Below are 12990 nucleotides of genomic sequence, written 5' to 3' on the forward strand. Positions count from 1 at the left end.
TAAACAATTTCTTAATTTGCTTTTGGTCATGGTGTTTTAGCACAGGAACTAAAAGTAACTGATACAGAAGTTGGTACCATAGAGTGGAGTTGTTGCTGTAAAGAACCCGACCCTGCTGATTTCTAGAGGAGTGTGGAAGACTTTGAAAATTTCTTCTAAAAAAGCTGTTCTTGTGCCCTGGTGTTCTTAGTACCCTGGGGCCAGAGAGATAGATCATGTGACTGACTATTCTGTCAATGACATTCAGGCACAGAAAAATACTTCCACTGTGCCACTAAGAAGACTTGGTTTGGTAACTGACTTTGATTTACCATAATTTCTCAAAGGTCACACACACACACACACACACACACACACACACACACACACACACACACACACCCTAGAATGCCGATAGGCTGGGCGTTTTTTGAGTAAATCTTTTTTTTTTTTCTTTTTCTTCTGTTTTTTTATTTTTTTTCATGACAGGTTTTCTCTGTGTAGCTTTGGAGCCTGTCTTGGAACTTAATCTGTAGACCAAGCTAGCCTCAAACACAGAGAGATCTGCCTGCCTCTGCCTCTGTCTTCCTGAGTGCTGGGATTAAAGGCATGTGCCACCACTGCCCAGCTTTTGAGTCGATCTTATTAGCCCTTCTCCAAATAGTTTTGTCTTTCAAATACAGAGTATTTATTTCTAATGCTATCTAAGCATTCTTCATATTTATTACTCAGTTTGAGCTTTACAAAGCTTCTGTGTGGGATATAGCATCTAGGATGCACAAATGAAGAAATCCAAGGCCAGGTTGAACCAGCTGCTCAAGGTGTTACAGCTGGGAAATGCTGGGACTCAGAATCACATGCTCTCAACCCCAAAGCCTTTCGCAAGCACTAAGTCTTCTATTGGCTCCTTCTCCTTGTACTCCTCACAGTGACACTAAGTGACTATAGTTCTAATATGTCGTCTCCTGAGATGGCTGAAGTGCCTCCCTACATGACCTTGGCAGGCAAGCATCTGTCCTGTAACCATGCCACCATTGTGTGGCGCTCACAAAACTAGTTGCAGGATTTCAGCAGTTCCTGTAGGGCCAGTGCAGATCCACTAATCCCACATGAGCGCAGGTAAGTGCCTGAAGACAGAAGGGAGTTGGAGATCAAGGAAAAGGGGGAGGGAGGGATATGGGCCAGTAAGGGGGGAGGTGAGAAGAAGGGAGAGGAAAGGAGGAAGAATACATCAGCGCTAACTAGAAATTTCCCCGTTGCTTTCTATACAGATGGAGACAGAGGCAGCACGCCATTATGATTTCTAGATATACATCAGCAAATCAACAGCACACCAGCCCTTGAAAAAAGATAGACTCCAGTACTCTCTGGAAGCATTGGAAAGGACCCTGCAAACAGTAACTTTGGGGCTCAGTGGGGAGAGTTGGAGACAATGAAGCCCCAGGCTTGGTAAACCAATGAACTTGACCTGCCCTAAATCAGAAGGGGGCAATTTAAGGTTAAAGGCAGCACAGAATCAGAAAGAGGAGAAAATTTAAAGAGGAAGCCATTATGAGAGACACTGTAGAGAATGGATTGTATGGAACTGGCATCCAATTAGGGAATCTATTGAGAGAATTCTTTTCTCTCAGACAGGATTAATCGACACCAATGCTTAAAGGGCAGTTGGCTCTGAAGGCACCAAGACTGGAACCTCAGTATGGCCCACCACTGCCACATGGGAGTTTTCCAGAAGGCTTCGGATTTACGTAATTCATCACACTTAGTGATTTCTTGTCCAAGATGAAATAATGATTTTGGATATTTCTAACCATAGCAACAAAAGCTTTGCAAACAAACAATGCTGATTTTCGACCGTATCAGTGGAAATCAATTCTCAGTGAATCAGTAACTAAAAGGGGTGATATTTATGTAGGATTGGTCTCCGTGCTTTTGCCTCCAAATCTTAGCACCTAGCTAGGATTTCATGAGCAATGAGCCAGTTGCCTGGAAGATTCAGCCACAGCCTAGAAAAACACATACCTCACCCTGAGGAGTCTGGTTTCTCCTTGTGAGGCACTCTCCATGTGGGGGCAGTAAGGTGTGGTTTCCCCATTAGGATAGAGAGAGAAGAGTCTGGGACTCAGCTGTGTAGCAAAGGCGGCCAGATTGCATGCTTCAAGAGAGCTTCAGGAGAATACTTTGCCTGGCATGTAAGGAACCTTCAAAATGTGACAGCTGAATGACTAACCAGCCCAGTAGCTGTCATCTTCGAAGAGAAGTCAGACTCCCTGGGCTAGGGTGGACAAGTTTCTTCTCTACAGAGTCAGGACATAAACTGTGCCATTTCTCACAACTTCTCAACTTAGAAACTTCTGATGTGTGGAACACCCTACCTAAACTGTGATGTCTATGTGTAGAAACCACAAAAAGGCAGAATAGTGAGAAAATAGCACATCCAAATGATGAGCCTTGGGCTAGCAAGAGGGCTCAGTGGGTAAAGGCACACGATGCCTAGGTCATGCATGAGCTCAGCTCCACATCTAGGAACCACACTATAGAAAGAGAGGACCAATGTCTGCAGATTCTCCTGATTCTCTGATGTCTGTATATGAACAGGGGCATGAACTTCTGCATACTCCCCTCCCCAACCCACACATATTACAGATAAATAAATGCAACAAAAGAAAATCTCAGCCTCTGTAGGCTACTTTCTAACCTTAAAATAAAGGACAATCAACCCATACAATGCAAAACAAACATCTATAATGGTGTTAAAAAAATAAATATTCAAGGCAGCATCCAGCTAGGACTGGCCCTGAAGGTGATGATGGCTGGGTGCTGTCTGCTGACCTTACCACCTGAGAGATAAACAAAAAGATGATCCTTGACAAAGGCCCTGATAGATGGACAATGCAGAACAAGCACACAGATTTTGATTGGACACTGTGAGAGAAAGAAGGAATGGGGGGGAAGGGCAGCCCATTTGTTCTGCTGGTGTCCAGTAGTTACATTACAGAAGCACTTGTCTGCCCCAGACTGTTTTTGGACAAGATATTACAAAGATGACTAATGTATGCAAGATGAGAATGAGAGATAATTGGTTCAAAAGTGTATTTTGAAAAAAAATTCGGACTGTTGCTAAGTTAAAGTATAATAATACTATTTTCCCTCTTTTGATGATTCTCGTTGTCCTAGAAAGAATCATGTTTGATTATACTGGAGGCCAACAGCTCTCCAATAGGACCATAGCAACATATATTATTTATGCAACCTCCAAGGAATCATTTGAGTATTAGACATGTGTACTTAAATTCCTTCCAAGAGGATCTGAGAAAAAATAGGTCTTGTTAGAGCCAGTCTATGCCATTCGGAGAAATTATGCACTGCTAAAACTCCAGGCAAGAATAATGAATGAAATAACTCAGCACAAATAGGTACTGTAATGTCTCAGAAATCCATAGTCTGGCCTCTTTCATTTGATCTGAAAATAATGAAATTTCCAGAATTTCAGATACCATGATACTCAAGTAAAACAGTTTGAAAAAAGGGAAAACAATGATTTTTCCTATTTTCACTGTAACTAATATTTAATAGGAATTGTTTTTGAGAAATAAGACTATATATGGTAGCTAATTTAGTAGACTAGGTTTAGAAAAGTTGGAAAATTCTTTTCCAACATCTTTAGGGATATTTGAAGTTAATTTTGAAGTGAATTAAAACTTTAAATTTTAATTCTACAAATACTTTCCAAAACTTATACAAAAGAAATTGATGTGTGAATTCAACAAAATTATATGAGATGGACAGTGTCTTAGTTAGGGTTTCTATTGCTGTAAAGAGACACCGTGACCATAGCTACTCTTATAAAGGAAAACATTTCATTGTGGTGGCTAGCTCACAGTTCAGAGGTTTAGTCATTATCGTCATGGTGGGAAGCAAGGCAGCATGCAGGAAGAGATGGTGCTGGAGAAGGAGCTGAGAGTTCTTACAACTTGATCCCATAGGCCACAGGAAGTGCTCGGTCTCACTGGGCATGGCTTGAGCATATATGAGACTTCAAAGCCCACCTCTACAGTGACACACTTCCTCCAACAAGACCACACCTACTCCAACAAGGCCACACCTACTCCAACAAGACCACACCCACTCCAACAAGGCCACACCTCCTCATGGTGCCACTCCCTTTGGGGGCCATTTTCTTTCAAACCACCACAGAGAGCATTTTATTTTGATGCAACCAAAGAGAAAAACCATCTGTGATTATTACCTGTTCCGATTCCATTTCCTCTGGGTTTGGTTTTACCAGGTCTTGTAGTTGTTTTGTTCAGAACTACAATAGAGTAGGGATTAAACAGGTTAGACATTTCTTTATTAAAAGTCTGCAGCCAAGGAGAACAAAACTTCTCAGAGAACTGAAAATCATTTAACTAGGCAATAAAGTAAGGACAACCCACACATGCACACAAATATGGTCCAGAATAGAGAAACTGCATTCTCTTATGAAAGTCATACACTTTCATGGGTGAGAATGAAAATCTGCACTGAGGTAGTCACTAAGCTCCAATACTTGTTCCTGAAAAAAGTAAGCAGCAAGGGAATTTCTAATTCTGAATAGGGTATATTTTACCCTGCTTCCTGTGTATGCCATTAGACACATTCCAAAACAGAACTGAAGGAATATCAGGATTATATTATATCGAGTGAAGAACTGAAACCTGAAATGCATTTAATGTCAAGACCACCATGCATAAGTCATAAATTGGTGGTCTGTTGGTAGAAGTCTCTAGATACTGTTTAATGACAATAGTCCTTGTACACATCCACTGTTGAGCACTGAGCCATGATACTGCGATGTGAACCTCTTTCCTGTGCTCTAGAAAACCAAACACTGAATGTGCTTACATGCATAAGCTCTTGAGTCAGATTGCCTGTCTTATATTCCCTTCAGCACCTCAGGTTCCTTAAAGATACCTCATAGTGTGACACATGGTAAGCATGCCGGCATTGTCAAACATTACTATTTATTTTACAGAAATGTTTAGTCAGTCACATATTAAGCATATTATTTGTTTGTAACACGAAGACACATGAAAATACCTTCTCTTGCATAGATTTTTCTGCCTCGTTACCTTTAGGGGTTAGAAATTATAGCCAAAACGTTGGCTGTCTATATGAAGGACTAGGAGTCAAACAGATCCCCAGCAGGCAGGCATTGAACAAAAGCTCTAGGTAGATTAATGTATATTTTCTCATAGAAATTTAAGATAGCTAACATTCTGTTCTCCCTCCCCAAGAGAAACAGTTGGTGGGAGTTTAACTACTCCCACCAAGGGACTATTGGGGAGCACTAATGTGGAAAGAAACAGTCTACTTTCCTTTCTTTGTCCAGATTATCCAACACCCTGGAATAGCACAAACCAGCCCGTTCCCTGGAAGAAGGGAACTCATTCCATTCCCACACAAGCCCCTCCTCAGATTCCAGCTCTGGGTTATTTTCCCGTCTGGGGACTCTGCCTCTGTGTCCTTGATTGCCTTTGTGCTTCTGCTTTGAACAAGATCTGGCTGAGTGATGAGACCTTGCTTTCCTGCCTTTTATTCTTCAAGTTAGTGTGGAAAAAGAAATCATGCCTGAACCCTTAGATGACTGCACTCAACACTGTGTGTGGGTGTGTATATAAATATATATATATATATATGTATATATATATATTATAATCACATGTATTTAGATAGTATATATGCATATATACACATATTTTATATATTATATAATTGGATATTACATATATAATATTCAAAGAATATAGAAACATTGTGTCCTTCCTCTTGCCTACCTGGAGATACATTCACATAGATCATACCTTTGTGAGTGACTTTCCTCATTTAGTACCTTAAGAATACTTAGAATCAGAACAGAAAAGTCAGGAAAACACCAGAAAGGCTTTAGCTGGTACTAAAATGCTTGTGCTTTAACCCAAGAACAACTGACATTGAACAATTAGTCATTCTTTAAATCCCAAAGAGGGCAGAATGATGATTCTTCGCTGATTTGGTCAGTATGAGGTATCTCTCAATACAGAACTATACTTTTTGTTGTTTATAAATAGCTTTATCCTTTGAAGTATAAATAAAACTTCCATGAAGGAACGTGTGTCAGCAACGACTGATGGATGAGAACTGCAGTGATGTGGAAAGGTTGGAATGTTGCAGGTCCAGAGCTTAATTAAAATTAATTTTGTGCTACCATTAGCCCCCCCAAGTAGTCATTCCTTGTCCACCTCGTGGGCATCCTGTAACTAACAGGTAAACCCATAGGAATGTATTAGCTAAGAAGACCTAGCTTCTACCAAACCAAAAGCTAAGAATGTTGTTATCGGGTAGCATCTGAGGCTTGTAAGAGAGATTCTCCATCTTTCTGTACTCTGCCTCTCAGGTGTTTCTACCGATTTGTTTTAAAAATGTCCTCCTCATTGGAACATTGTTTGGGAAGACCAGATGGTATATTCCCAGGTCATGGTCACTCATAATTTTGGCTCCAGAATAAACCATGTCTTTTATTCTTTTGAAATGAGAAATATTTCTTTTGATGACAGGAGGTATCAAGTAAAACTATTCTTTTTGAAACCAAAAGCACTCTCTTACTAAGACAAGTCCATTTATTTTCCTGAGGCAAGAAAAAAAAGTTGAAATTGTCATAAAAATAATTTAGGGTGTGTGAGACTTATGAATAAAGCTCATTAAAATATTTTTATATTTGTTAAGTTCCACAGAGGTCTCTGATTCTAAACATCCATAAAACCTTTAAGTCTTAACACTTCAATGAATTAGCTCTTCAATTATCCACCAGGATCAGAATTTTTATGTTCCCTTGATTTCAACTTAAGGGTACATTGTCCTGGACCCCTCCTCTCCCAACCCTCCCATCTTTGGCTATTCTGGCCATTTTGGCACTTCTCTGTAACTTCCCCAGCCTGTGTAGGTCATTAGAGAAAGCAAAGCTCCCTTACCAGGCCTGGCATGTGGTCTGTCAGATATTCTGGGCCTCACAGGAGTCGTGTGCAATCTGTGTGGTGCTGAAATAGAAGACATACTTTATACTCAATAACTAGTCTCCAAAGACCAGCCACTTGACCTTTGTTACCCTAGGGACCAATAACCCACACACTTCACATAGAGGTCGAAAGAACGTTATGAAATCGCCAAGTTACTCATTACCTACTTCATGCAAAATGAACATAAAAACAAGTGAAACTACTTGTGGCTGAAAATCAAAGGTACACACAGGATGAGGTAGGTCATTTGAAATATTAAGAATCAATTAGTCCATGCTTGTCAAAAGTATTAATTTTATCAGATGGTTACTTAACATGATAAATATATAACCTAGCCATTCATCTACCCAGCCATCCACCTACATAGTCAGCCATCTATCCATCCTTCCATTTACCCAGCCAGCCATCTACCCAGCCAGCCATCTACCCAGCCAGCCATCTACCCAGCTAGCCATCTACGCAGCCATCCATCTACCTAGCCAGCCATCTACCCAGCTAGCCATCTACCTAGCCAGCCATCTACCCAGCCAGCCATCTACCCAGCTAGCCATCTACCCAGCTAGCCATCTACCCAGCCAGCCATCTACCCAGCTAGCCATCTACCCAGCCATCCACTGACATAGCCATCTATCATCCTTCCATCTACCCAGCTAGCCATCTACCCAGCCATCCACCTATATAGTCAGCTATCTATCCATCCTTCCATCTACCCAGCCAGCTATCTACCCAGCCAGCCATCTACTCAGCCAGCCATCTACCCAGCTAGCCATCTACCCAGCCATTCACCTACATAGTCAGCCATCTATCCATCCTTCCATCTAACCAGCCAGCAGCTAGCCATCTACCCACAGCCAGCCATCTACCCAGCCACCCATCCTTCTCAATAAGAAACTACTGTACGTTGGAACATTATTTTTCCAAAGAAAACAATCTTAAGGGTTAAAGAAAGAAAAAGGAAAAAATTAGATCACTAAGAAAAATAATAGTAACATGTGGTCTCTATCAAATTGTCTTTGCTTATGAACTCTGAAATTAATAAATCTTCACTGTCTATGATTGCTATACAGAGGAGTGAAAGAAAATGATGCCGGATGCCCAATGTGTCAAAGAAAAGTAAGCAAGGAACGCTAAAACCAGCATGCTACCTCTTGTTATATGGGGCCTGCCCATGGAGGAGTAGTAATGAAGCTTTGCTGAGCTGTTATGTGAGCGAGCATTGTGGACAAATTTAGGAAACAATACAGAACTATTTTTGCTTCCTAAGGTATTGAAGTATGTGCTCCTCCTGGAGTCTACCAACTGCTGCTCTTTGTACACTGCATAGCACACATGGATTCCTGCCACCAAGCCTCTTGGTAATGCTTTACCTACAGCCAGATTTTCTTTTCTTGTAAACTATACAAATGTTACATCATTTAATAGTTTTGCTCACATCTTGAGTGGATATTTATTAACCATAAATCAGCAATGTCTTGCTTGGCAGATTTAAAAAAAATAACACCTGTGAAATAGCTTAGAGTGTAGCTCTCACTTAGACGCTTCCAATGTGAAGGCTTTGATGAGCAGGGTTTTGCCATACAGCAGGCCAACAACAGAGGCAGACTGACATCCTCCAGGGGCCTGCCTGGGGCCATCCCAAGGGTACTAACCATAGTGAACAGAAGAGCTGCTGTTATAAAGCATTAATGACCACAGAGCCAAAAAAGTCTCATGATGATTTGCAAATGGTTCCCTTTGATTCTCTTTGAGAATGGTATAAGTGCCAGTCATTTTAGCCCATTTCGGCTTGTCATGTAGATCCCTCTGAATGTTTGATCGCTTCTGCTGAAGAGAAATGTTGGGATCATGGTTCATATTTTCCTCACTGTAGAAAACACAGGGATTTTCCAACTTTGCATGGGAAGGAGATGAGAGCAGGACTCAGAAATACCCGGCAGTAGCGTCAGCTTTAACACTGGGGCACAGGAGCTTTTGTTTGCGTTCTCCTAGGAAGAACTTCAAGAGCTGGAATAGAATTTCACTTTAGGCTGTGAGGCACTCATACAGCTCTCATCCAACAGCATGTGGCCTTGAGAAACCTGCGCTAACTTTACACCCCAAAGAGAAAGACATAGGAGCTTTGTGACTATGTGACCATGTAAACATCACTGCCACATGTTTTGTTTTGGTTTTGGGTGGCCAATAATACAAAACTGTGAAGATACTTCATATCTATTTAAAAAAGGACTTTCTAAAATATTAAAAATAAAGAATATATATAAAAAAAAAACAACTGAAATAAATAGACAGCGATAATCGAAGCACTGTGCCCTGCTCAGGTACAGATGGAGAAGCAATCATGAGTTGAAAGTCAAACAAATAGGGACTCCCTGAAGTGCCTTTGGGTGAGTACATTGCTACTATGTCCTGGCAGTAAAAAACTGGGCACTTAGAGATGATTCAGTGGGGAAAATGCTTGCTGCCAAGCCCGACAAGCTCAGAGTCATCTCCAGAATCCGTGTGGTGGAAGGAGACGACCAACTCCATTAAGGTGTCCCCTCTGACTGCCATACGCATGACACGGCATGGCCACAAATGCCTTCTCATTGTGCCCGTGTTCGTACAAAATAAATACTTGGAGAAGCAAAAGTAGATGGCAGAGAGACATGAGTGTAGGTGACAGCGCTTTGTGTGGGAATTGTCTCAGGAGATGCGGGGGCCCGGCTGCCACAGAGAAACTAGGTGGGAGAATCTAGTAGTGGGGTTCTGTTGTGGTCCTAAGGGTACCACTGCTGAGGGGTTGAGATCCCACAGTCTCGTGCATCAATGGTACACATACAGTTAGAGCGCACATCAGGAGGAATTGTTTCATCTCTGCCTCTCGTCCCTCAGTTGACATGTGCTATATGACGACTGGCATTAAACAGACCCAGTGTCCCAGATGGACCTGAAGTAGCTCAGATCTCAGGACAGCTTATGAGGAGGGCCCTGTAACACCCAGCTCGTCTTCATCCAAGCTGCCCCCCTCTGCTCCTCATCAGGGTTATTGGAAGGCACCAGTTTGTGGGTGCTCCTCCTCTTTTGAAGATGGTTCCTTCCTAGTTATTATTTGATATCTCATGCAACTGCATCCCTGCTGAGCCTAAACAAAAGATTTGGGACAAAACCAGGAAAACATAAATCCGAGCAGAGCAGAGCCTCAAACTAAGAATTCTCTGGACACAAGAAAAATTATAGTACATTATACAATTGTACCAAGACAATCCAGACCATGATATAAGACCCTTCGTGAAACTCAGTATAACTATAAAATTCCTATCGAGTAAATTGTTTCAGAAGGAATTTAAAAAAATCTTTAACCCAATGTTGGCATTCCCATAAAAAAGTAAAGAAAGCTCAAACCTATCAGATCTATCTTTTTTGACCCTCAATCTGGAATCCATGAAGCCTCCAAAAGTTGCAATTTTTTTTTTCTTACTTGGAAAAACAAAAGCAGAGCTGAAAGAGCATCTTTATCTGTCCTCCTTATTATAAATATTTATCAGTTTTGTTGAAGAGCTGCACTGTTTGAGCCCTAGGATGATGCCGTCATTCAAGACAGCAAAGTGATTTGCAAAAAGAGAGAAAATAAGACACCAAAACCAGGGAGGGGTGTGGCCGCACACAGCTGACGGAGTGTATGAATGGATGAAGCTGGTGGAGGGCCGTGAGAACGCTGCTCTGGCGCTTCTTATTTCTCGGCATATCTCCACACAAATAAGAAGCTAATCAATACAAATTTTATAATTGAATTGGAAATTTTAAAATCAAAAAGTTCCAAATAAACAAGGTCTAGAGTTAGAGGCTCTAAGTGTGGTACCACACTCACCCTACTCATGTCTGCTCAGACTCTCGCTCCGATGACAAAGGACCCGTCTTAAAATTACATTTGTTTTGATGCTATCATTTTTCTTGCTGTTACTTACTACCCTTATGCCCTTCCTTCCTTTGTATTTTGCTTTTTAAATTTTTTTCCAGGCTAGACTTAAACTCCCCATCCTCTGTCCTTACTCCCAAAAGCTCGGATTACGAGCATGGGTCACCACACTAGGCTCTTGCTGATTTCAGACTTCATCCATCAATGTTCTCCCTCAAGTTAGTATTAATAATGGACAGAACAGTTATCTGTCTTCTGGTTCCTTTAAAGTTTGCTTTTGTTTTGTTTTATTTGATTTGGCTTTCTACCATTTAATACAAATGAGCAAAAAGGATCATCCAAACAACAGCAACAATAACTCTACAACATCAGAAAACCAGCAAATGCTTAGAGCCCAAGAAGGTGAGAAGCTGTAACAGAAGCGACTATGAAAATTAAGCCTGCAGGTGAGTTCCTTTTTCCAGAGACAGGACATTATAGGGAACATGTTCCTAAATGTCTAACCCCTCTCAATACTTAAATGACTTTTCTCATTAATAGCTTTTCTCAGCTCCTAAGATCAATGGGTTTTATTCCAGTTTGGGAGATGAGAGAAGGGGAAGACAGGAGAGGGGAGAGGAAGGGACAAGTAGGAAGATGGAGATGGTCTTCCTTATTTACCAGAGATGAAAGTCAGGCTTGTGAAGGTTCAGCAAGGGGAAAAAAACCTAGGGGCTTTTAAGATTAGTTATCAGCATCCTGCAGCCAACAAGACATTCGAAGCCCAGACCAAAGAAGTCACGTGTACAAGTGGTCCTCAGTTTGCCTGAGGTCCTTCCTCTTTAAAGTGAAGACAGCCAAGTAGTTCACTGTGGTGAGCGAGTGCCGTCTGAAAGCAAAATTCAAGGAAAATAAGGAAAACTTTCTCTCCAAGGGTGGAGAAAGAGCATTACCCTGAGTTGTCTTTGCCCATTCAGTTGTTTGTGGAATCTTAGTTGTGAAGAGCTCCTGGGTAGACCGGTCTGTTTCTTCTAGGGAAAAACATAGTAGGATGTCTCGTTTTTAAAACCGTCACCATGAACATAACAAAGAGCAAAGTAAAAAAAAAAATAAATAACACAAGCTATTCTCTACCCTTTTTGTAGTGACTTAAAGCTAATACATATGTTAATGACTTGCTATTTTGGTTGTCCTATTACTTTAATGATTATCATTGAATTGACAAGGCAGCTTTGGGGCAGGGTTAATTTGCTTTGATTTTGGGTTTTACTACACTGGGGATTGAACCCAGGGCATCATGAACGCTAGGCAAGTGTACTACCATGGAGCTAAAAGCCCAAGATAGCTGTTTGATGAGGTTGCTATCCTTGGGTGTCGCCAAAGTTTGAAAATACCTTAAATGCCTATGTGTTTGTCTTTTTATCTCTTCCCTGCTTCACAAACTCCACAGGTTATATGTAGAAAAAAATTAGATCACATGAAAAGATGCTGATTTCAATCATAGAAGAAATACTGTTTTATTTTCTATGTGTCAAAATGAAAATTATGTTTACTGACATTCAGACATATTTGTCTTGGCAAAATAAGTGTTGCCCTCATATTATCCTGAACATATTACATCATAATGGCAAAGAATATTGTTTACTCCGCTACTTTAAAGATCAAGGAAATAGCTGATGGCAGTAATATTGCCCTCTTTTTCCTCTGCCCCAGTTTATTCTCTTGATTCAATTTTTGGGAAAGAGATTTGTGATAGCTCGCAAATGATGGCTCTTTCATCAACAAACCAAAAAAACATTTTTTAAAAAATAAGGGAAGTGGAAATTAGGTGATTAGTATATCCAGTGGTAACGTGTGTAAAGTACTTTAAACTTGACCATTTCATAACTTTGCAGTCATAGGCTAGAAGATATATATTGGTAATCACTAGGGTATATTTGCTCATTCCATTTAAATTTTTTTCTTTCAGATGGACTTTATGTAAAAATATAGTCAGCTACTTCAACACACACACACACACACACACACACACACACACACACACACACGTTGGATTTACTTAAAGGGGATAAAGAGAGGAAAATAAAACTACTGAATAAAAGG

At 40.8% G+C, this 12990-nt stretch overlaps 1 protein-coding gene across 26 annotated transcripts in view; it reads right to left on the bottom strand.

Annotated features, from left to right (window-relative positions):
- The window catches only part of LOC114691931 (ABI family member 3 binding protein), a 211628-nt gene that overhangs the window by 27969 nt on the left and 170669 nt on the right, over positions 1-12990 (bottom strand). For 24 of the 26 annotated variants that reach the window (XM_037209689.1, XM_037209695.1, XM_037209692.1 and 21 more), the window contains 3 exons: positions 11841-11918; positions 6969-7034; positions 4229-4291 (listed from right to left, as the gene is read on the bottom strand). In XM_037209689.1, the coding sequence (XP_037065584.1) occupies positions 4229-4291; positions 6969-7034; positions 11841-11918 (207 nt within the window). The remainder of the gene's footprint in view (positions 1-4228; positions 4292-6968; positions 7035-11840; positions 11919-12990) is intronic. The other 2 variants (XM_037209698.1, XM_037209696.1) reach the window with 1 other exon arrangement.

This window comes from Peromyscus leucopus, chromosome 12, assembly GCF_004664715.2.
Source record: "Peromyscus leucopus breed LL Stock chromosome 12, UCI_PerLeu_2.1, whole genome shotgun sequence".
Classification (NCBI taxonomy): domain Eukaryota; kingdom Metazoa; phylum Chordata; class Mammalia; order Rodentia; family Cricetidae; genus Peromyscus; species Peromyscus leucopus.